This window comes from Buceros rhinoceros, unplaced genomic scaffold, assembly GCF_000710305.1.
Source record: "Buceros rhinoceros silvestris isolate BGI_N320 unplaced genomic scaffold, ASM71030v1 scaffold15044, whole genome shotgun sequence".
Taxonomy (NCBI): Eukaryota; Metazoa; Chordata; class Aves; order Bucerotiformes; family Bucerotidae; genus Buceros; species Buceros rhinoceros.
Window position 1 is genome coordinate 11,110 of NW_010406587.1, and position 24,312 is coordinate 35,421.

A 24,312-nucleotide genomic window follows, 5' to 3' on the forward strand; every position below is an offset into this window, starting at 1 on the left:
AAGAAGACTCTGGTGATTCTAAACTGCTGCAGGGGTATCAGTGGCTGCTGAGAGACCCCCCGAGGCTGCCGCTGTTTGACAGTGTTAGAGCAACCACAGCTCTTGCCTTGCAACAGGTACGTGTTAGCAGCTGGAAGGGATAAGTGACCAGCTTATTCCTTGTCCTACTTCTGCTAATACAAATCTGAGCAAACTCTGTGAGGGTGCGATATCGACGTCTACATGCTTGCAGAAGAATTTTTCGTATACTGGTGCTTGTTTTCATTAAAGGCTGATTTCTCATGAGCGGAATTCTCATTCCAGGCCATCCACATGGAGACAGACCCCCAGACCATCAGTGCGTACCTGGTGTACCTCTCCCAGCATGCTCCAGTGGAGGAGCAGGGACAGCACAATGACCTCGCTCTGGTGAGAGGCTGGGTTATCAGGGCAGAGGGCTTGCGTGGGAGACCCGGCGTGTCTCGGGATAGCAGTAGGCATGGCTCTTGCTGTACTGGCAGGAAGAGGTTTTTTGGGAGCATGCGAATCTGATAACTGCATGTTTGTGTTGGAAGGCAGCCTGTGCCTTTGGTTTCGTACCATGAATTGATGTCAGAAACCTCCAGCCCAGCAGCCCTTCTCAGATCGTGTGGGGAATGCAAGAGTGAGTAGTGGTTGGAAAGAAATCCCACCACCTGCAGTGTTTCAGAAGTAAGCAGGTGCTAAACCTGCAGTCATGTATCTGGGGAGAGGATGGGAAGCTGGGAACCTTAGTGGTGGGATCTGCACTCTCCTACAAACACAACTGGATTTCTGATCTTTTCTTTTTTAAAGAGGCTTTGGTGATTTTTTTTTTTCCTCTTTTGAACATTGCATGCATCTTGTGATACCTTTGTGTTATATAAAAAAAAAAAAATTGAATCACTGGCATTTTCACTGTTATGACAGTTTACTTGACTCTACATGATCTCCAGAGCATTGTTAACTGGGATGATGATGGAAACTGGAGAATGTGACGCAATGAAGCAGAAGGACCTGGCTGTGTTGTTCAGGAAAGACCTCACAGATCTTTTCCCCTTGCAGGATGTAGCCCGACTCATAGTGGAGCGCTCTACCATCATGTCTCACCTCTTCTCCAAGCTCTCGTACTGTGCTGAATCAGATGCGGTGCTCGTTGCTCTTCTCTCCATCTTTTCTCGCTACATCAAACGCATGCGCCAGAGTAAGGAGGGCGAGGAGGTGTACAGCTGGGTAAGTGCCCCCCTGCCTGTCTTAAGCAAGGAAAAGAAACTGGACAAGGTAACAAAAGAGAAGCCCTTTGTGGGTTACTGAGAATGTACGAACCGTGACTCATACAAGAATTCTCTGATCTGAAAACAAGTGGATGCTGGCATAATATCAGAGCAAAGCGTGTGTGTACGTAAAATGCTTTTTTAACTAACTTTTCCTTGAATATCTTTTTTGGCTGCTGTTGGAGATGTTGGGCTAGGTCCAGCTCTGGTCTGATGAAATTTGGCCGTTCTGTTCTCCTTTCATCTCTATCTCACACATCTCATTCTCCTTTTTCTCCCCACCGTTGTTCATCCTGGGTTTTTTCCTACCTTTTTCCAGTCAGAGTCCCAGGATCAGGTATTTCTTCGGTGGACCAGTGGGGAAACAGCCACTATGCACATCCTCGTGGTTCATGCCATGGTTATTCTCCTGACGCTAGGGCCACCTCAAGGTGAGTGGAGTGTGCTCAGATTTCTTCAAGGGGTCATGTGGAATCCAGAGAGCCTCCCCTATATCTGCCGTCTCCTAACAGGCCAGGCTGGTGTTAATCCTTGCTCACAACACTTGTTTGTAGCTGTAAGATCTATCAGAATATTGCTGCACCGAGTGAAGGATTTGCAGGTTTATTTTTTTTGCCTTCTGCAGACAGAAGGGAATATTAAAATAACGATGTGTCCTTCCCCGCTCACTGAGAAGGACTCAGAGACTTACTTTAGTGTGAGAACTGGGCACTCGATATGTAGTTCACATTTCTGCTTGATAGTGTTTATGCCCAAGTTGTTTCTGACCGTTGAACAACAAGGTGTCCTGGTGTATTGATCTGTGCAGAGAAGAGCGGGGTGTTCTAGGCACAACAAAGGAGATAATTTTGTATCCACTCTTAAGCAGGGGACGGTGATTTTTATACCTTACTGGATATATGGTTCCCGGAGAAGAAGCCACTTCCCACTGCTTTTCTGGTTGACACCTCAGAGGAGGCTCTGCTGCTACCCGACTGGCTGAAGCTGCGTATGATCCGCTCCGAGGTCCCACGTCTAGTGGATGCAGGTGAGCTGGTGGAATGTTTGCTGGCCTTTCTGACCCTCCTGAAAGGAAAGGGAGAGGCTTTGAGTTAAAATATATATAAAGACCCAAGCCCTCTCTATGTCCAGCCACCCTCCTTGGATGCCTTTGGATGGGGCTGTCAGGCTGCACAGATGCTGGAGCTGAGGAGGGAGCTTGGATTTAGAAAACTCTGTGTTCCTGGATTTTGACAGACACAATCTAAACATACAGTAGATTTTTTGCTACGTCCCTGAGGGCTGTCAAACAAGTGTATAGCATATAAGCTGCTTCTGGGCACAGAATATTAGGGGATGTCCCTGGGTGATTCCCTACGCAGCCGTGATGCATAGTTTATGTACAAAGGGTTTGAAAACAAATCCAACCTCACTACCCATCAGACACCACAGCTTAATCTCCACAGCATTAAGAGCAGAACTCGGTGAAAGCTGGGGCTGAGGAGGAGGTCAGTGTCTTCGGTAGGGCTCCTTACTGCAGTACCGAAGGCAGTTCCTCCGCTCTGCCCCAAGTGCTGAACTTACTGGCTTTGATATTTAGGGGAGTGAGCCTGTGTGTGTGTTGTGCTTTCTGTGTGTTTTAAAGGATAAGGGGAGACTCTGAATTGGAGTCCCATCGTACAACAGCTCAGATTGAACTAAGCTATGCAATCCCTGGACAGCAGTCCTGCTTCCACAGGGCCTGTTGTGCTTGCAGTGTGGAAAGCAGTGCCTGAAGGATGTAAGCTACACCTGTAGTTACTTTTGTCCTTGCACAGCTTGTCAGTGCTCTTTTTCTTTTTGGTATTCAGAGCTTTCGTCCCCTTCTTACTAATTAAATGACAGCTCTCTATAGCCAGTGATTGAATTACTCAGTAATTCCTGCCTGCGGCCATCAACAGATAGGGTGGAAGTTATTTTTTAATACGAGTAATTGGGTTCCTGAGGTTTTGATGAAATTAAACAGAAGATCAAATTATCCAGTGAGTGAATTAACTGGAAGATGCAATAAGGCAGCAATGATTTGCAGAAGAAAGAAAACATAGTAGGCAGCTGTCAGACTTCTGGCTTCAGGCTCTCTGCAGCCCTGCCATTAATGTGTCAGTTTGTCCAGCCAAAAGCACGAAGATCAGGTAATAAAGACGACCCTCTGTGGGCAATTCAGAGGTCTAAGGTCTCGGTGTTTATGTATTTTAGCCCTGCAGGACCTGGAGCCGCAGCAGCTGCTTCTCTTTGTTCAGTCCTTTGGAATCCCAGTTTCCAGCATGAGCAAACTGCTGCAGTACCTGGATCAGGCAGTATCTCATGACCCGCAGACACTGGAGCAGAACATCATGGACAAGAGTAAGAGCTTCACATGAGGCTGACCAGGCATTTTACTTTTCCTTGAACAGTTTTCACGAGTATCTCCTGGGACTTCCTTGGAAAAATCCAAACTAGTTCAGCAAACTCTGTACTCAGGCTGCTTTGACAGCCTGTTGTCGCTGTAGACACCTCTCTAGAGCTTGTCTGGATGGTCCTTGGCTGTATTTCCTGAAATAGAGGAGGGTTTTGTGGGCTGGATAGTACAGAGTCTATAAAGTCATTTTGGGGCTACCTTGTAAAAGAAATAAGGCTTAAAAGCGTCACATTTACAAAGTCCATAGGAACTGCAAATCCTCTTCGCTGTGGGAGCTGAACAATCAATCAAGCAATCATGTCCAGCTTTACTGAAGAGGGTGAGAGGATGATGTGTTCATATTTTTTTCCTTTTTCAGACTACATGGCTCACCTTGTGGAGGTTCAGCATGAGAGAGGAGCAACGGGAGGCCAGACTTTCCACTCGCTGCTCACTGCCTCCTTACCAGCCCGCCGAGGTACTGTCTGGAATAGCCTAAACTTCCAGATACCAGCATTGTCTTCCAAACTTCCTTCCTCCATTGCTGTTGAGAGGGACAGGAAGAGCTGTCTCCAGAAGGGCTTGTGTTGCAGTGTATCAGCAACCTGCAGTTATACACCATTGTTCATATCTGCCCTGGCAAAGGGAGAAATTCCAGTATCTTTGGAGTTTAGTACAATGAGTGATATGGAAAAATAGGTCTTGCTTGGCCTCGAGAGAAAAGCTACTGAATTCCTTGGTAGTAATAGTCTGTAAAGCTGAAGGGATCCAGGGTTGGGGCTCTAGATCCCAGCTACCATAACGACATTTTTCTTTCCTTTCCTCTTGTTCTTCCTGCAGACAGTGCTGAGACCGCAAGGTCAAAATCTAGTCCTGAGAACTCTCAAGGCCAGAGCCGGATCCGGGCCTTGAGCCAGGTCCGGGTTCTGGGCCCAGAAGATGATCTGGCAGGCATCTTTCTGCAGGTACTGGTATAACTTCTAGCTGACCAGCCGCTTACCTGCAGCAACTTTACAAATCCCTTTCTCTTATACTTGCATCTTCTGACACTTCCTCCTCCCACGTTTGCAGGCAATAAGTATGAAAGCCCTGCATGCAGTGAGCTGTGCCATTACAGCCTGGGGAAATTGCTACTGGAAGGATTTTTTTCCTTGTAGTTTGAACATGAGGTGGCTTTTGGTCATGCTTGGTGCTGTCTGTGCCTGCTAGCATGTTACTGTCTCTTGCACCTTGTTTGTTCTGTGCATAGTGCCTTGCCTCTTTGCAGTGGATGGAGGATTTGTGAAATGCTCGCAGGGCCTCGGCAGCAAAGCTGTGTGCAAACAGCATTTGTGCTCTGGCTTGTCGGTGTGCAGAGCCTCCCTCTCCCCATTCGCTCCAGAAGGAGCCTACAGGGAATTAGTTGGCCAAGTCAGTTGTCTGTGTTTGGTTAGTGTGGTGATTCCCCCACAGTGTTGGTGTTGACAGTCCTGTTGGGGTTGCGTAGAAGCTGCTTATGTTCCTGTACCAGGCACTGAAATATTGAAAAAGCTGTATCAGAAGGTTCCAGTTAGACCCCAGTCAGAGTAAATCAGTCCTCTGCCTCAGGATGTTTATGGCATAGCAAGTCCTTCCATTTGCTCTCAAACTTACTCCCTTCTTCATACTACCAGCTCTTCCCACTAAATCCAGACCCACGGTGGCAGAATTCCAACCTGCGCCCGCTCGCCCTGGCGCTGCAGCAGGCACTGGGGCAGGAACTGGCTCACATCCGCCAAGGGAACACGCAGGTGACCGGCATCACAGCACGGCTGCTCCAGGCAGTGGCTGCACTGACGAACTCGCCGCACAGCGGCGCGTTGGTGATGGCGATGAACCGTCACCACTTCATCTCCTGCCCACTGATGCGCCAGTTGTACCAGTATCAGGTAAGCAGTGCAACACGTAATCTTTGTAGCATTTAACGAAGAGGGATGAGGAGGAAACAAAGTCTGCAGTGCATCCGACCTGGGTAGTGCTGGAAACAGAGGCTGGGGACCATGATACAGAGACTCAGGTTGCCTGGGCACAGGCATCTGGATGCAGACAGGCCATCTTAGCCCAGCATTGCTTTGAGCTGGGGCTCATGTGCAGGGTCAGGTGTACCTTACCCAGTCTGGTAGCTGTGTGACACTGCCAGTTTGCAGCTGGGTCTCTGCTGGCTTGGGCTTCTCTAGTCTGGGCTGTTTGGTGGCAGGGACATGTGTTGCAAGCCAGATGACTTGAGCGCTGAAAGCTGTAATTCCATAAAGAAATTTTCAGAGCAGGCTGAGATTTATCCAGTGAAATATCCCATTCCTTTCATCATGATGAAAGAAGGCATAAATTTACCCTTAGTTATTCTGGGAGATGTATTGACTGAGTCTTCTGCCTTGCATTTGTACACTGGAAGCCACTGCCTTCATTGCAGTGCGCTATGGTCCGACAGAGTCAGTGTGCTCTGTGTATTCTTGCCTCTGTGGGCCACGATCTGCATCTTTCCTGCTTTATTTGTTGTATTTCTGAAGTGTGTATAAGCAAGTCTCTCTTGCTGCACTCCTTAGCGCTGCATGCCACAAGACACTGCCTTCTCCTCGCTCTTCTTCAAAATCCTCATGCAGATGCTGCAGTGGTTGGAGAACCCTGCGGTGGAAGATGGTCCTCTGCGTGCTCAGCTGAAGGCCTTTGCTGTGCAGTACTCCTCCAGGCACAGGATCAGTGACGGTACTGGCATTGTGCAGCTTAGGGTGGACAAACTGGGACAAGAAAGGGACAGAAAGGCACCCAGAGCAGAAAATGCAGTGTGTAGAGGGGTTTTTAAGAGAAGTTTTGTTTCTGTGCTGTATCCCTGTTTGCATCCCTGAGGATGCAAACAAGTGACTTAGCATTGGGGCTTTGCAGTAGACACCTGGTAGCATCTCACCAAGCACAGCAGATTCTTCAGGGAGAACTTGCAGCTGCTCAGGCCAGGAATTCTGTGCTAGCTGTAGTCCTGAACGATGAGCATGCAAGAACGCCTGTGGAGCAAGGTCACATCATGACTTGTAGTGCTGTTTATCATGTGCCATCTGTTGGGAGGAGTCCATAACTAGGAGCTTAGGTATGGAAATGGGGTTGTGGTTATAGAGTTTTCTCTCAGCCACATGTTCCTGTAACATGCAGAAAAGCTGTCAAGGGCTTTGGTGGGAATAAAATGTCAGTAGAGTGTAGTGTGTCTGTATGTCTGAGTCGTTGTGCCCTGGGGCCACGTGGGGAAGGGAAGCCTGATGTGGGGACTGGCCCTGTGGTGCCAATGCTGTGATTTCTTTGCAGTTCGAGGTGGCTTCTTGCACCTCACTGAAGCTCTGACTTTCCGTCACGACCCTGACTTGATCAGCTCCACGGTACGTGCCATCATTGCAACCCTGAAATCAGGAGAGAAGTGTAACGCGGAGCCAGAGCTCATTGGCAAAGGTATGGCTGTCCTTCTGCTCTCCGTCCCTGTCACAGCAGCAGGTTGAACTTCCAACCCAGCAAGGGAGTGCCTACTTTGCAGGCTGTGGGGAGCTGCCTTCTGTCTGAATCAGAAAATGTGAACTGATCTAAACTTGGTCCTATCTTGTATCACCTGCATTCCCTGCACTGGTATGTGCGTTTATAAACTGTGATCCGGGCTGGGATTAAGTCTCTTGGCAAACTGTTGGTTTCCACTAACAAAATGAGAAATAGAAGCCTACTATCCTAGGTAAAAATGGCTTCCCTCTTCCTTACTGAGCCAGGCTCTCAGGAGTGCTGGGCTGATGGCTTTTATGATACTCTTAGAAGCTTCCATAGTTTTCACTGCTTCCTGAAGTTAATGAGTGGCCCCTTTCTCCCTCTGCTAGTCCTTCAAGGTCTGATTGAAACTCAGTCGCCGTACCTGGAAGAACTCCTGACTGTCCTCTTCTCAGCTGCTGTCGAGACCACTGCCAGGTTTCCTGCCATGAAACCAATTGCTGTGGTGAGCTCCTTGTTGCTCCAGGACAAAGAAGAAACACCAGTGAAGAAGGAGCTGGAGAGCTGCAGGTGAGCCTGGGCAATGATGGGGATTCACTGGAAGGTCATGGCATCACCACTGATACTGGCTTTGTTTTCTCCTCAGCACTGAAGCAGCTTGGCTAGGGCCCTCCTCTGGCCTTCTTAATGACTGGTTGGAGATGTTGGACCCAGAGGTGATCAGCAGCTGCCCTGATCTCCAGCAGAAGCTACTTTTCTCCTGGAACAAAGTAAGAGTTGTTGGGTAGAGGGACTTGTGCTGGAACCACCTTTCTGGGGTACTGCCCTGCACCTGGAAACAGAGCAAGGGGTAGTTTTAAGATTTGCCACATGCTGCTATGCCAGTTCCAAAGCAGACTGACTAGGAGGGGGATTCTGGCCCATCCTTCTCAGTGCAACGCAGTTGTTTCATTCTATCTTTGTATTTCCTCAACTGTGTTCTTTTCAGGACTTCAAAGTGTGCAACAGACACAACGTAGTCCCCTAACAGCCCAGCCAGCTGTGTTTCTCATTGGTACTTTTGCAGTCAGACAAATAGCTTGCCCAGAAGTGCTCTGCCAAAGCTCATACTAAAGCTGAATTTCACGGCTTTTGATCTCTTAGAAAGTTCTGCAGTTTATCCACATGCTGTTTTCTGTGCTGCCCGCCTGGATCATCATCCTTTATAATATTCACAGTATCCTCTACAGCCACCCTGAGCAAGGACCTGCTTATTACATCTCTTCCTTGTTTGGTCCTTTCAGGCAGGGTCCCAGGTACCCTCCTTCCGCCCGTATCTCTTGGCTCTTCTGACTCACCAGTCCAGCTGGACCACGCTGCACCAGTGCATCAGGCTTCTGCTTTGCAGAAATCGGGAGCAAAGGTGAGTCTTGTTTTTCAGGCCTAGCACAGAGTTTTCAGTTGGGCATCTCATTATGCCTGAGAGGCAACAAACAGAAGCTGAAAACAAGAGCTGACACGTTCCACAATGCATCTGCCAGGAGATGTAACCCAGCCAAAACCAAGCTTTGAGAGAAGGATGCTGATTCCAGTCATGCTGATTTGTGTACCTTGATGTAAATATGACCTGCTGTTTGATGGAAGCAGCACGTAAAGATTTGGCTGTGTTCTAGACAGGAAGTGCTGATCGCTGGGTAGTCCATCTAGCATTGCCCTTGTTGATAATCTTATGAACATGGGGGTTGCAGGATGGCTTGGAGAGTGAACTGATGGCAGACCCGCTCTGCTGGATGGTTTGGTGGTACCACCAGACTTTCTCTAACCCCCTTCCTATCAGCAGGCTCCCTGCTCTGACCTCTGGAGCAACCTTAGCTCTCAGGTTCTGTACCTTGCTTTGAAATACGGAAGTGCCACTGTAGTAGTACCTTGCTTAAACTAATTATGCTTATGGACGAGATATTGCTAACACCGAGTAATAGTGATTCAGGGCGTGACTAAACTATCAATACCTCTAAAGCTGGTGGTGTTTCAGTTTGCTCGTTATTTTGTTACTGATCTCTTGCTTGCTAACAGTTTAATGAATTTCTGCAGCCCAGGATGACAGCCAGGATAGGATGTTCTGTACACTGGTCATTGCTCTGATTGTACCAACAGTTTGTTGGTGTTGATGAGCGACTTCTGGCCTTGTGGTTCAAGACTCCGTGTAGCTGCCACACCCTTGCTGAACCATTTGTTCAGCTCCGTACCCTGCACTGTGCTTATTGCAAAAAATATTTAGTCATAATCTGGGAACAGAACCAAACCCCTTCTTGGGACTTAATGGTTCCTATTTTTACGTTGGCAGATGTTTCTTTCTTCACAGCACTCATGATGTTTAGAGATGCTACCATGTGTTTGTGTGCTGCCTGAGGGCTCTGTTGACTGTAATTGCAAATCTGTCTTCTTTTGTCTTCTGGCAGGTTTGACCCAACTGCATCCTTGGATTTCTTGTGGGCCTGTATTCACATTCCTCGGATCTGGCAGGGAAGGGACCAAAGAACTCCTCAGGTAGTGGTTCAGTTCTTCCAAGATTCCTCTCTGGATGGAGTGAGAGGCAATGTTTTCACAATGCCTGATTTTTCCATGGCCAAGAGATGGCTGGAGTGATACCGGTGCAGCATGCCAAGTTTGCTGCCTGTACCTCAGCTGGTTACTTAGCTGCTCTGCTATGTTACATAGTACAGTGGCAATTTGAGTCCAAAAAGCTGATACGAACACACATAAGTTTGCCCAGTTGGCATTCCCTCTGCAGCAACTGCCACAGTATCTGTTAAAGATGTAGGCACAAGGCTGCAGTGGTGAGCAAGCTAAAACCCAGTGTAGGATAATTCCCGTTTTACAAAGATAAAGGTGTTGCCATCTCTTCTTCACAGAAGACTTTTTTTGGTTTGGTGACTGAATTATAGTTTCTGACCCATCACACATACTGGGATGGAAGTAAATGAGCTCAGAAGTAGAAGAGGGGTGTAAAGAGGTTTCATTTGGGGCTGTGATTGTGGTTTCAGAGCTTGTGATATGGGACGGTTCTTAAGTCTGGTTCTATGAAATGTTCCAGTCCAGTTAGGGAAGGGTGACAAGAAGGAGGTAAGGATCTAGGCGTTTGGTGTGGATTCATTTTGGGTGTTCTCTTGCATTACAGAAGCGCCGTGAGGAATTTGTGCTCCACCTGAAGGCATCGGAATTGATCAGCATGGTGGAGCTGATCCTGGCTGAGGCAGAAACCAGATACCAGAACACTGACGAGGCCTCCTGCACACTCATCCAGTCTCGACTGCCTTTGTTGCTCAGTTGTTCTCATGGGGACCTTGAGAGCATCAAGAAAGTAGTGGAGTATCTGACCAGCTGCATTCAGCAGTGGGGAAGCAGGTGGGTTACAAATGGGGAGCAGTGTCGGCTGTAATTGTGTTTTCTTGAGCACAGGCAGCCAGATAACGATGAGACTTTCCAGCATGGTCCTTATTAAGAATATTGAGTTCCAGAGCCCATGTGAAACTTGCGTGCTGTCCTCCCAGAGCTTTGGGGGAATAATGTCATTTTAAGTGGTACTTGGACCAGGAGGGTGACTTTAAAGTGAAGTTTAAAGGCCCTTGTGCTTTTAGTGCCTCAAGATGAAATGCTTGCATGTTTTGGGGTTTGGTTTTTTTTATCTTGAAGGCAGTGATTATTTTTAAATACTAGTTCCTAATGTGGGATGGGTCTGGGATGTTTGCTGGCTGAACTAATGTTGTAACCAGTGGTGACCTCTCCCTTTTTCCTTCAGCTCTGTGGGAAAGTGCTGCCAGGACCTTCTGCTTCAGATATACCTGCAACTACCTGAGCTCCTTGTGCCGATGCCCGAGATGCTTCTCACCAGTGAAGGAGCTAGAGACAGCAGCACTTGCAAGGTAAAGTTATAGAGGCACAGGAAAGCCCCTTTCCAGTTGTGTACCCAGAGGGGATCCTGCCTTGATTCCCAGTCTAAAAGGAGAGAACTGACAACCCTGGGTCCCGTTGGCTTCTTTACCTTGCTCTTCTGTGGCCCCTTCCCTGCCTGCACTCTCAGGAGCAGAGAGGTGAGGTTTATTTTGCACTGTCCTTCTATAAAAGAGTATAAGCTCCACAAGCTTCTGTGTGCCAAAGGCTCCTGTACAGCACACGTATGCAGGCGTCTCATCCTCCTTTGATGTCTGCAGCACTATGGACTTCAGATCCTGTGCCAGCTGGAATGTTGGATCTGCTCACAGATTCTACCTGAAAAGAATTTCTGTTAACCCCCTCTGTAGTTGGAAAGGAGTTGGGAAACACTGCTGAAGAGCCAGGGGCTTGACTGTGCTTTAAACTTCGTAACTGTTTACTCATTACTTTTCTTCTAGCTCGATGCCCTGGTTCATAGATTCATTAACCTCCTCGCAGACACCAGTGACTCCAAGTCATCAGAGAGCCGTGTGTGGGATGCCAATATGGCCTGCAGGAAGCTCGCTGTGGCTCACCCCATCCTGCTGCTCAGGTACCACGCTCCTTTTCAACCTGTGTGTGGCTGGGGTTCATCAAAAAGCATCCACTCTTGTCCTGGAAGGGGAACAAACATGCAGCCATCATGATGATTGTGACAGAATCTGCGTTCGTGTACAAAAGCCAAGAGAAAGGGCAGCAAAGTCGTATCTCATACAGTGAGGCAGCACCTCTTTTGGCTCCATGTCTGTCCAGAAATAGTCATCTTGGATTTGGAGACTAGAGAGCAGAACATGGGTGGGAAATAGGGCTTGCTGATTCTGTGGGTATGGAGATGAAATCCTGAACTCTGAGAGAGGATAAGGGATGCTTCCTTCCAGGACCTGAAGTACAACTGTTTCGAGAAAGAGCCTAGAGTGGATTTTCTTCTGTTTGCCTTTTCAGGCACTTGCCAATGATCGCAGCACTGCTGCATGGCCGTGTTCACCTCAATTTCCAGGAGTTCAGGCAGCAGAACCACTTGACCTTCTTCATCCATGTCCTGGGGATCCTGGAACTGCTCCAGCCGCAGGTCTTCCAGAACGAGCACCAGGCGGCACTATGGGACTGTCTGCTGTCCTTCATCCGTCTGCTGCTGGTAGGAAAGTCCCTGCTCCCTGTCAGTGCACGGGCTGCCAGCCACTAGATGGAGAAGCTCATGGAACACAGGGCCACCCCTTTGCAGGGAAAACCTTCGCATGCTTAAGAACAAAAAAGTGTATGAAGTACCTTGGAGAGTTTAAGAGGAGGCAGAAGATCAAGATGCTGCTCCCTGGTCCCCAGAGGTGCAGGATGGGGCAGTGCATTGCTGCTTTTTTTGTTAACTCTTATCTTCTCGATCCTTTCACAGAACTACAGAAAATCCTCACGGCACCTGGCTGCCTTCATCAGCAAGTTTGTCCAGTTTATCCACAAGTACATCACATGCAATGCCCAGGCAGCTGTCTCCTTCTTGCAGAAGCACTCGGATCCACTCCAGTAAGTTTCCTTACTCCAGTTAGCCCGTGGTTAGCTCGTGGAGAGCTTGCACAGTCAGGCTGCCATGAGCTAGTCCAAAGACAGCAAGAGGATGTGATGAAATAGCTGTTACTATGGCACTTTTTCACCCTTGGCTCCCTTAAGTCTCTATTGAGATGAGCAGCATATCCCTTTTTATAGGTGAAAACTGAGCTCAAGAAAGTCAGGACATAATTTCAGCTCACATAATAATGGCACAAATGTCCTATTGAGGCATTGTAGTGCCCTGCAGACATTTCCAGAGGGCCAGAGGGAGGGTCTTTTCCCTGAGTGGTGGCTGCAGGGTCCCACCTGCAGATGGTGGGGGGAAAAAAAACATTTGAGTTCCAGTTACGGTAAAAAGAAAAATCTTGATTTTGCTTCTGAGAAACTATTTGTTTTAGTGTACATGTATGTGCTGTTATTTGTCCTCATGTCCTTAATGCTACTGGAAGTTAAACATGCCATCTCTTCCCCCAGTGACCTGTCATCAGACAACAGTGACCTAGCAATGCTGAAGTCCCTCCTGGCTGGGCTGAGTCTGCCTAGTAAGAGTGGCATCTTGGACAGGGGCTCTGAGGAGGAGAAGGATGGTGAGTCTGAGTGGGAGGAAGAGATCATCCACCTGGGGAACCTGTGGTATGTTTTGGAGCACAGACGCTTTTATGGGCTGTATGCTGTGCTCCTTCTGCACAAAACACCCCAACAAAACATACCCAACAAAAGAGTATTTAGAGTGGAGGGAGTCACTTCTAGACTCACCAATTTGGAACCAGTATCTGGGATAGGTTAATTTGTTTTCCTGTTAGTTATATCATTACTGGAGCAGAAGAGCAGCTCTTAACAAGGGTGCGTTTCCTTCTTGTGCCTAAGGAAGGCAAAATCCACACTTAGGAACTGACCTGTCCTGAGACCCTACGGGCACATCCACTTCTCCACTATTTACTACTTGTGCAGGAAAATTATTCAGTATTAAAACAGCTCTCTTTGCATCAGCTGAGGAGTACCAGACGGTGCAAGCGAGGCTATAGACAGCGTGAGAGCCAGGAACTGTATTACAGTGTTGCTGGTTGGTTCGTGATACATCACTGTACTGGTAGGGAACACTGGACCTGTCTCCCTGTTTAAACTGCATAGACTGTCAGGAGTGACCTCCTCCCTCGCTTGCTCTCTCCCCCCCAGATGAAGCAGCCGCTGGCTCTCTCCCCCTCGTCAGTGTGTCCCTCTTCACTCCTCTCACGCCAGCAGAAATGGCCCCGTATATGAAGAGGCTTTCCAGAGGCCAAACGGTTGAGGGTAAGTGAGGACCTGCAGAGCTGTACGAAGACGCAGGGTGAATGCAGACATTTGCCAACCCTGTAACTTATCTGTCAGCTACCAGCTGGCTTCCTGTCTCAGTCTTGTGTTTGAAAGTCTCCAGCAGTTAAGGATGTGGGTTATTTTTTTGGATTAACTTGTCCATAACCTTTGTGACAGATTCTGTGACAGAGGCTTCCTAGGATGGTGTTATCACTTAGCTCCGCAGTGCTGCTACTGCCTCTGCTTTGCGACTCTTCAAGGATCTTGTAAAGGCTCTGGGAGTTAGTATGAGTAATTCAGGGAGTGCTGCAGGTCTGGAGGGCAGATAGGAATGCCATAAAGGTTTAAAAATACCAAACTGATGAGAAGCAGGATTTTGTTAAAAATCCCCGAATGGTCTTCATGGACAAAGTCATTTAACCTGGTATATGGGAACAACATGCTGCTTCTTCAGAGGTCTTCTGAAATCACAGGGTGCAATGTTCAGATCCAAGTCCTGTGCTATTGAGTTGACAGTTGTCCTTCCACACCAGAGATGGGGAAGAAATCCTGCCTGGACACTGTTTTTTAAAAGAGGCTTTCTGTGAAGATCTTTCAGTTACAGAGAGTGTTCTCTGGAATTGAAACCTCACGCCCCACTCCTTCTGCCTGTGGCAGGGCAGTGCTGTGACCTCCACCTGGGCAGGTCGGGATGTGCTGATGTGACCCATGACCAGCCTGTTCTCTTCCTTTTTGAAGAACTGCCTGTATTACTCTAGTTCTGTGTGGGTGGGAAAACGTGATTGCTTGGGAGACTGCATGGGTAGGGAAAAAGAATAAAATCCTTTGCTGGATCAGTGAACTTCAGCCACCCCTTTCAACCTGTCTTCCACCAGACATCCTGGAGGTGCTGACAGACATTGATGAGATGTCCAGGCGGAGGCCAGAAATTCTCTCCTTTTTTGCTGTGAGTATTAGTGTCTCACACTGCTGCTGTAAGGAAGAGGTTCTTTTCACCAGAGTCTGTGTTGCTCAGCCAGCTTAAGGACTACCCTTCCTCTGCTTTTGGGGTGATGGTTGCAGCACCTTAGAAGAAATTCAGGCCTTCTGACTGCAGGCAGTACTTCCCTACCATCCTCTCTCCATAGCATACTGGGTCTGCCATCGTCCACTTAAACTTTTATGTCAGAGGAAGAATTAGCTGTCTGTCCCCTTCCCAGTATTGGGGCAAGAAGGGAACAGAGCAGCTCTGTCAAACACTGGAGCCCTGGGAAAACTCAGCTGTCCCACGTGGAATAAGATTACACAAGGGTGCTTTAAAGTATTCAAACCCAGGATAGTCCTTCTTACTGAGAGGGATTTCTGGGCTCAGCCAGTACCTGCTGGATGTGTGCTGGGCTGGATTGGTGCCGAAGGGGTAGTAATGCAAGTCTGAGAACTTTGTGCTCCCTGGGTGGCCCTGTGATCCTCATTTGTGCATCTTCCTTCAGACAAACCTACAGAAGCTGATGAGTTCGTCAGAGGAGACCTGCCGAAACCTGGCCTTTAGCCTGGCTCTGCGCTCCATTCAGAACAACCCCAGGTGAGGGCTGCCGGAACGTAGGCTGATGGGCACTGCCTGCCCATATCACGTGGCTGTCGTTGGGAATCTGGACTGTACTGACACTACCATGTTTTCCTCCCAGCATTGCTGCAGACTTCCTTCCCACCTACATGTACTGCCTCGGCAGCCGAGACTTTGAGGTGGTGCAGACAGCACTGAGGAACCTGCCTGAATACACCCTCCTTTGCCAAGGTGAGTTGGTATCTGCCACCTTTGGCATGCTCGGCCTCACAGCTGGGCTCCTGTGCTGGCAACAGCCTCCCCAGGAGGTTTCCAAGGGTCAGTGTTGCCTAGGCCAGGCCATCAACCAGACAGGTGATCTGTATCAATAGGAGCTTTAGTCTGAGCATCACAGGGGAGATTTGTCAGAGGCAAGGGAGGCTTCCTTGAAGGCTCCCTTATGATTTTCTCTAAGTCATGATCCTTCATGTGATCCCATACCCACAGAGCTATTAGAGGGTGGATTGTGCCATGTTCTCATAGAAGGGGAGAATTTCTAGCACAGCTCCAGATGTCCATCCCAGTGTTTGTCGGTAGATTGCTCTTGCTTGCATGTTGGAGCTCTCAGGTCAGTCCTCATGCTGTGTTTTCCCTTTCACAGAGCACGCAGCAGTATTACTGCACAGGGCCTTCCTGGTGGGGATGTACGGCCAGATCGACACCAGCTCTCAGATTTCAGAGGCCTTGAAGGTTCTGCACATGGAGGCCATGATATGAACATGTGGTTCTGGGAGCCACTTCCAGAGGAGTTCATTTAACTGGACTAATCAGCTACATTGAAGCCCTGTAAGAAGACTGTATTTCAACCCACTTGCTGAAGGATCTAAGAGGTGATGTAGCAAGCCAGACAGTGCTGGAAAAGGAGAGCGTGCTGAGTGAAGATCAGAAAGGGGCAAGGATCGATCTGGCTGGCTAAGACACCATTATTGTGGGAGGAACATCTCCTGAACTTTGTGCCAAGCAGGGACCACTTCCTTCACGGGGTCTTGGGGCAGTGGCTGTTGGTTTGTTTGGGTTTTTTGTCTCTCCAAGAAGGCAGAGCCGCTGGGAGAGCAGAAGGGAGCGTTGGCCCTTGCGCTTGAAGTCTCTGCACTCCGTGTTAGAGAGGACATGCAGATCTGTGCAGGGGAGAGACCACTTTGTTTTCTGGGGGTGGGTGTTTGTTTTCTTTTTTAATTAAAATTCTCTTTGTTTTCATTGTGCCTTTCTCTGCTCTGTGTTGCCTTGGGTGCAGCTCAACATCCTTCTCTCCCTGTTCTTCAGCCTCTTTTATTCTAGACAAAGCATCTCTGGAAGACCTGTCTCCATGGCCAAATGCTCACAGAGCTATCCTGGCCTTTTACGGGATATGCAGGAAATAAAGAAGGTTGAGAAGGGTCAGTGGGGTATCATAAATGCGCTTGGTCAGCATCAGCTGCTGACAGGACAACTTTTAAGAGGCTCCTTAGAAAACCTCTCTTTAAAAAATAAGTAACACAAACTTCTTGATGCATCTGCAAACATCCTAGCAGCTGGCCGCTGTCACAGTGGAGTCTTGGGACAAGCAGCTGGGTTTCCTCTGGGATCTGCCAGTTCTTCCCTGTGACTCTTGTGACCACTGCTCTCTGGTCTGCTGATAGGGGTGATGGCTTATTTGCCAGTTGTCATTTGAGGACAAAAAAGGCAGCGTCTTCCTTCCCTCTGCTCCAGAGAATTAACTGCTGCATACACTTGTTCTCCAGTCTCACATAATTCTAGTCACCAGTTTGCTTCCATGTCGTTTGTATCTATTTCTCTGGTGCTCTACTTGTTAGTAGAGAATCTTTGTAGTACCCTGAAGAGAAAGGTCCTGGAGGAATTTTATAGATAGCTGCAAATAAACCTGTATCCCCTTGCTGGTGGCAGGGACAGTTGTGACCTCTTGGGTGGCGAAATACTGTCTGTTCTTGCAAATGAGGAGTCCTGGAGCTGAGCACTTCTGCTAACATGTCAAAATATGAATGAATGTGAGGCTGGCTTTGCAGGCAGGTGGAGACGAAAAGGGAGAGATGTGAACCTCCCATCAACTGCCCTTAAATAAAGAGATTAGAGCCATCACTTAAGGATGCAACATGCTCTTTTCCTCAGCAGCATCTGCTTCGTATTGGAAGCCACTACTGTGGCAATTAGCGACATATAAATTATGTGAAGGAACAGCTGAAGAAGATCAAGCCAGTGGAAAGGTTTTCCTGAGGGCCTCAGTGACAGCAGGATTAACGCCTGTCTAAAGAGTTCCCAGTGAGATTACTGGCTCCTCTTACCTTAGTCCCTTATCAGACATCATTAAGGTACTCCTCAGTTTGTCAGAGCAGGGAGGTAGTTTTGGTGCTGCTGCGCGCCTCGAGCAGCCAGGAACTTGTCGAACTGGCTAGAAAAGGGCTTTTCACAGGACTTGGAATCAGAGCAAGGAAAATGTCTCAAGACTGTTACCATGCAAAGACAGTGAGTCAAACGAAGTAGTACTTCAGTGAAGATCGTCCCTCCATTCCAGGAATCCCACTCCAGGGGTGCCACTACAAACATGCCACTACAAAACCAAATGGTGTGGTTGGCCCTAAACTCTGCTCTTCCTGGCCATGCCTGCTGTGAGCAGACCAGCTCCAGCATGCTGGTTCAGAGGAGCAGGGCGATGCTTGGAGGTTGGCAGATGACCCCTCAGACAGGGGCAGTGAGGCCTTTGAAGAGCAGTGTGAGGAGAGATGTGTCTGAGAAAGTGGCAGGAGCATCTCCTTAGCATCATCAGAAATCATCTCTTGGAAGATCAGGAAACAAATTCAAAGGGGAGGGAATATGGGTGGAAGTTACTCTGCAGAGCTGGCTCTTCCTATAGATCTCCCAATACAAAAAGCATCATCTGATTCGTTAATCTCTCTCCCTTTCCCTGTATCGAAGATTCCCGTGATGCATTTACTCTGCTGCCGCTCTCTGCTTGGGCCCCGTGAGCTGAGCAGGTTTCCCTGGCTTGGAGCACATCACTGAAACCAGCTCAGGGCTGGGAATGGGGCTGCCAAGGGGAGCCTGGTGTGCAGAGACAGCCAAGTGCAGGAGTCTGTCCCTCCTGTCTGTGACAGCTCTAAAACAGTTAACGACAGCATTACTGATGCCCTGACACTTGTCTGCCTTTTAATCAGTGCTCTGGAACTTCCATCTCTGCCTGGCTGAGCACCTTCTCTCCTCCCATCCCAGCTGAGCTGACAGACAGTGTTATCCTTCATGGGTCTGCTGGGCTGCTCCCGGGGGCTGCGGCCAGCTCTTCTGTCTCCTAGAAGAGCTGGTGCCTTGCTCAGAAGAGCAGCAGTGAGGAGTTTTGCAGGGTTCTTCCTGGCCAAGCCCATGGACCCCCCCAAGACTTGCCGAGTGGAAATCACTGTTCCTGTCTGCCTTCCAGATGACACGTCCCAAAGTGCTGCAGACCCACTGCTTAGGTGCTGCTTTACCACAACCTACTGTAGTTGACAGCTTCTTGGGAGACCCATGGGCTGGGTCTGAGGGAGTCCACATGGGTCTGGGGAGTGTGTTGAACACTGGCTCATGAGGATGCTTTTGGTCTCGGATACACTGGGAATCCCATCCCAGCTCTAGGGGAGGTATGATGGGGAAGGAGAGACTGGCCACAGGCTTGTTTGGCATCCTAGGGCGAGGCTGGCACAAATCGTGTGAGGAGCAGCTGACGGAACTGGGGTTGCTTAATCTGGAGAAAAGGAGACTCAGGGAGGACCTCATCACTCTCTACAACTCCCTGAAAGGAGGTTGTAGTGAGGTTGGGGTTGGTCTCTTCTCCTAAGTAACAAGCGATAGGATGAGAGGAAATGGCCTCAAGTTATGCTGGGGAGATTTATGTTGGATAATAGGAAAAATTGCTCTACAGAGAGTGTGGTCAAGTGTTGGAACAGGCTTCACAGGGTGGTGGTGGAGTCCCCATCCCTGGAAGTGTTAAAAAAACATGTAGATGTGGCACTGAGCAACATGGGTTTTTAGGGACCCTGGCAGTGCAGGGTGAACAGTTGGACTTGACAATCTTAAAGGTCTCCTCCAAGCAGATGATTCTGTGATTCTGTGCATCAGCTGGTGCTGCTTTGGTGCTGCAGAGGCAGTAGAGGGCTGGGGAGCACAGGGAGCCCAGGAGAAACTGGGCAGTCCTGGAGCACCAAGGGGCTGTGGCACCAGCTGGCAAGGATGGGGCAGGAAAGCAGGGCCAGTGAATCCAGGCTGGGGATGGACACTTGTCCTGCACGTGGGTTTTGGACCTTCACTGCCTTGGCTGGGCACAAGCGGGTATCTAACCTGACTGCACCCCATTCCTGTCAGTCCCAGTGTGGCTGGGAGTGTAGTGCCTCTCACATGCCCATGCCCCAGAGCAGAGGTACCGCTCTTTGACCCAGCTCCAGACAGAGTTGCGCATCCTGGGAACCACGAGGTTTGTCCTGGGGTGACACATGAGTTTGGCCATGACTAACTGGGGAGGTGCCCGCCTGCTCTTGACTCAGTGGCAGCTGCCCATGGGGCATGTCTGATGTTGGGGAACTGGAAGAGACCCAGCACTGAGCTCAGAGGAGCATCTGCCCGACCCGCTATGTCATCTGCGGGCATGCAGGGAGATGGAGGTATACAGGTACCCGCCAGCAAATGGAGTTTCATGTTTACAGGCACCAATGTTTTGCCAGCTATGAGGAAAGAGGAAGGGCAGAGAACAGAGAAGCCTCGCTCTGCAAGGAGCAGCACGCAAGAAATCTTGAGGAAAAAAAAAAGAAGAGAGAGAGGAAAACACCATCTCCATTATTTATCATCTGTGTGTAAATGTGGGCTGTGGAGTTTATTCCCAGGACTGCTCCCCAGGGCCCTGCCATCCTCTTGCTCCAGCCAACCTCATCTGTGACCTCGGTCAGAGACAAACGCCATCCCGGCCCTGCCTGCCCTCAATTATCTCCCTTCTGGCCACACCACAGTGCAGATCAGAATGATTCACACTTAACCCAAGGAGCTGCTCGCTAAACGCTAAAGATGGTAAGACTTCTGTTGGCTTTGAGTCTGTTAAAGCCAGCCCCACACAGGCTGGCTTCTGGAGAGGTAGCATTTGCCTAAGGTGGACTGATTTTTTAAAGCTCTGCATTGCCTCTCCGTGTATATAGATAATTCGGCCCTAAAGCAGCAGGATATAGAGCTTGCATTCTCTCCTCCTCTTTAATTCAAAGGACCTTTATAGTAATGTATCTGCCCGCCCCGTGAGGCTGGTGATGTCTTGCCTTTGGTGTTACCCTGTTTGCATGAACGGCATCTCTAGCACATGATACTGGGCAAAAACATCAAGACCCCCAGCAACAATTAAAAAATTCATTAAGCTACAGTAGGCCAGTCATTGCTGGGTAATTATTAAGCTGTAAGAATTGCTAATTGTCTTATTAGCATTAAACGATTATGCAAATAATAGAAAACATACCATAAGAGTAATAAAATTACCTCCCATTCTCTCCCTCTTTTTTTTTAACTAGTAATGACATTTAAAATCTAAAGCGATGCTTATGGTTTGCTCTTCAGGGTTTATTGGGAACATCCCTGGAGAGCAGCGAGACCTCCAAGGAGACTCAGCGCAGGGTGAGTAGGACATCTGGAACCATATCTGCCATGGGTTGTCTTGCAGAGCTTGCAGTGCTCCTGTGCAGGGTGGCCTCCTGTTCTGCACCCACCATGGCCACCCTGGCAGCAGCACAGGGACACGCCAGTGCCAGTGGCTCTGGAGGACCACACAGGGGTCACGCTGCTAGGCCAGGCCTGGGGAGAGAGAGAAACTCCAGGTTTTGTACTGTCATAGACTTCCTATGGGAGTCCTCGTTCTCCCCCAAATAAAGCACATGGTGCTTCAGGTTTGGTGTGGGTGAAAACAAGGTAATTCGTAGTTTTTCACATCGATTCAGCACAACAGTGAAAGTTCTGGTCTTTAAAGTTATGTTGTCTCAAGGATTTTATTACCATCAAGGTAGAAACCTGAGGTAAGAGCCGACCTCTCTGCTGGGTGAGGCTCTGGCTGGATTTCAGAGGTCGGCAATAAGCCGAATTACGAGCAAGCGCCTTTGTGTCCCTGTGAAGTGAGAAAAGAACCTCGTTCACCCCCACTGCCAGGAAAAGGAGCTTTTTATGCACATCCGCACGAGCTTGGAAGAGGCAAAGTGCTGCTCTGCTTCAGCGTGTTAACGTTGTTAATCACTAACAAATATTATTGGTTTCCCCGGCTTTAAACTCTGCTCCGCTTGATAAGCCACAGCATTTCAAAGCAGCCAAGCCAGCTGCTGCTCCAGGGTGGGTCCTGCTCCCATGGCGATGCCGTGATAGATACGGGTCACCTCACCCAGTCTCGTGATCCAAGCAGGTCTTGATCAGCAAAACACACCTTTGCTTTCGCTTTCCGGTAAAAGCGGTGAAGTTTCAAGCTCATGAGGGGAGCCTGTTCTGGCTTCCTTGGAAGAGGAGGGGAGGTCACCTTCTGACACAAACATCATCCCAAATCCACTTTGGAGCTGCTTTTAGCTCCCTGAGACTCTCTGCTGACCTACCCAGCAGCTTTTTATGGCCATTTCCTTCTTCCTTCTCACCTGGGTTGCAGGATGCAGTATGGGAGTAGTCGCTCATCCTTTTTGCCTAGAAATAGTTTTCTGACATTGACCTCAGGCCTGTCCCTCACCTCGCTGTTTGGGGGACAGGAAAGCCAGGAGGTAGTTTCGCTAGTAGGCAGGAAGGAGAGGGGAGAGAGAGACTTTTTTTTTGTTTTTGATGTGACATTGGGTTATACCTGGGTGACTGAACGCGCTTTGCCCTGATGCTCACTGGTTTTCGTCCTTTGAGGTTTTAGGATAATGGATTTAGCATTTATGAGCTTCTCAGAGACATGTGTCATGGAGAGATTTATCAAAGTGCCTCTTTCTGTAACTTCACATTTCACTTTCATCTTCTTTCAGTGGAAATTCATGTTCAGACTTGAGTTCTGTAATAAGATTTTTTTCCTGTAACTATGCAGGTTGAGCTAGCCAGACTCTGAGGATAGGCGGGTGTCACACGGAAGCGTTTCTGTGTGAGTAGCTGTGAAATTGTTGGGGCTTTCTTCTCCCTGGCTTGGGCCTTTCTGTCTCTGTGGAGTCAGCCTGCCTGCCTTCTGGGAAGAGAGAGCTGATGAGGCATGTTACTGATGAGACACGTACTTTTTCCTTCTTGTTTTGAATCCCTCAATTTAATACAAACCATTGGCACGGGAACGTGTGAGAGCTCTTGGCTACAACACCCACTCCCTATTGCTGGGAGGCAACAGCCCCGTGTGCAGCCTGCAGCTAAAGTATGAAGTAGCTCAATTTGTTCAGCTGATTTCCCACAATAGTTAAAAGATGTGATTTTTTTTCTATGATGTTAAGGATATATAAGGCTCCTCCCAGGAAAAGATGTGAAAGGGAAAAGTACAATTCAGAGTCTGGATTTGTAAGCCTCATCCCACGAGGAATGTCCTGGAAGAACAGTGGTTGTGGGTAGTGGATAGGCAGCTGCACAGGCAGCTCTGCTCCCTTCTGGCCCCGCTCCTCCCGCTAGTGCCTGTTAGTTTACCTGTTGGTGAATTAAAGGCTCATCATAGCTCCAAACTCCCGCAGAGCTCTCCTTAATCACCAACTAAGGCGGCTGACGCCTGTATTCTGAAAAGCCATTACTGGGCCAGTAGTGATCCTACTCCTGCAAGAGCTGGCTCCTCCAGCGATGTCACTTTAATCACCTCAGTGTAGAATGTAGACCTGATTCTGGTGTACCAAGGGCTGTACCTCCAGCCTAACCCTCTCTTGGGATGCACAGCTTGGAGCCAGCAACTAATGGCTGCTGCTTCTGGTGTCTGCAAGCCTGATGTCTTTCTGATATGACCATCTTGGTCACACGCAGGTGACCAGGCAGGGTGCAGGGAGGGACGAGGTGAAATGTCATGGCCTGTGATACACACAAAATCTCAGCTGCTCTTCGAGTCCAGCCTGGCTTTCCGCTCGGCGGGTCTGCGTCCCCTGCCACCCAGCCCCAGCTGCCCCTTCCCAAAGCGGGAGGTAATGAGAAGGGACTAACCGCATCGACTCATTAAGCCGGGTTTGTTAGAAGACAGATTGTCATGTTAAGCAAATATATTTTTAAAAAACTAAATATCATTCCCTGGGCCGTGCCCCATCTGGGCCATTAAACCTGAAAGGGGTAACTACAGCTGTGACAAAGCTGGGCTTGGGAGCTGATTTTCGCTATTTATACTACTAGCAGTTGGCAACAGCTCCATTTTCAAACATCATTTTCTCCTCCTGGTTTCCCAGTGCTGCACTATGTAGATTGCAGGCACGGCAGGGGGATGCAACTGCTGAACAAAACAGTCTTTGGGACTTACAAAAAGCAACCCCACAAGTGTATTTCCTAGACCCAGCACGTCCTCTTTATTTCTCACCAGCCCCCGGGTTACCTGGTGACAGCAGAGGGGAAGGGCTGCCCATCGTTAGCCAGTTGGCTTTTCGTAAATTATGCAAATTTTATCAGTCTATTGAAAAGGTGGTGTGGAAACAAAGCGCGACAGCTCGGCTTTCAGGGCTCCAACACCGCGAGTTTCCAGCTTGCAGGAAAGGAAGCATCAGCAGTGAGGAAAAAAACCCCCAACTTTGACTTAATCCAGCATTTCTTTTGATTGGCCCCTTGGTAGTCTGATTAATTTTGAGTGCAGATGTTGATGCTTTCCTTCACAGAATACACCCTGTTCTTGGGAGCGGGCTCCCCGTGTCGTATTTCCTCCTTAGCGC

At 48.9% G+C, this 24,312-nt stretch overlaps 1 protein-coding gene across 1 annotated transcript in view; it reads left to right on the forward strand.

Annotated features, from left to right (window-relative positions):
• INTS1 (integrator complex subunit 1) overlaps positions 1-16,696 on the forward strand; it is a gene marked incomplete at its 5' end in the record, with an annotated part of 27,802 nt that extends 11,106 nt beyond the window's left edge. The window contains 26 exons of the mRNA XM_010134172.1: positions 7-116; positions 304-408; positions 1,063-1,230; positions 1,591-1,702; positions 2,137-2,298; positions 3,486-3,632; positions 4,046-4,144; positions 4,507-4,631; positions 5,319-5,573; positions 6,228-6,387; positions 6,976-7,116; positions 7,527-7,707; positions 7,784-7,907; positions 8,421-8,539; positions 9,576-9,663; positions 10,295-10,521; positions 10,916-11,039; positions 11,508-11,641; positions 12,031-12,223; positions 12,476-12,603; positions 13,102-13,214; positions 13,804-13,917; positions 14,796-14,866; positions 15,390-15,481; positions 15,585-15,694; positions 16,104-16,696. Of these exons, the coding sequence (XP_010132474.1) occupies positions 7-116; positions 304-408; positions 1,063-1,230; positions 1,591-1,702; positions 2,137-2,298; positions 3,486-3,632; positions 4,046-4,144; positions 4,507-4,631; positions 5,319-5,573; positions 6,228-6,387; positions 6,976-7,116; positions 7,527-7,707; positions 7,784-7,907; positions 8,421-8,539; positions 9,576-9,663; positions 10,295-10,521; positions 10,916-11,039; positions 11,508-11,641; positions 12,031-12,223; positions 12,476-12,603; positions 13,102-13,214; positions 13,804-13,917; positions 14,796-14,866; positions 15,390-15,481; positions 15,585-15,694; positions 16,104-16,219 (3,518 nt within the window). The remainder of the gene's footprint in view (positions 1-6; positions 117-303; positions 409-1,062; positions 1,231-1,590; positions 1,703-2,136; positions 2,299-3,485; positions 3,633-4,045; positions 4,145-4,506; positions 4,632-5,318; positions 5,574-6,227; positions 6,388-6,975; positions 7,117-7,526; positions 7,708-7,783; positions 7,908-8,420; positions 8,540-9,575; positions 9,664-10,294; positions 10,522-10,915; positions 11,040-11,507; positions 11,642-12,030; positions 12,224-12,475; positions 12,604-13,101; positions 13,215-13,803; positions 13,918-14,795; positions 14,867-15,389; positions 15,482-15,584; positions 15,695-16,103) is intronic.
• Between the last annotated feature and the right edge of the window lie 7,616 nt (positions 16,697-24,312).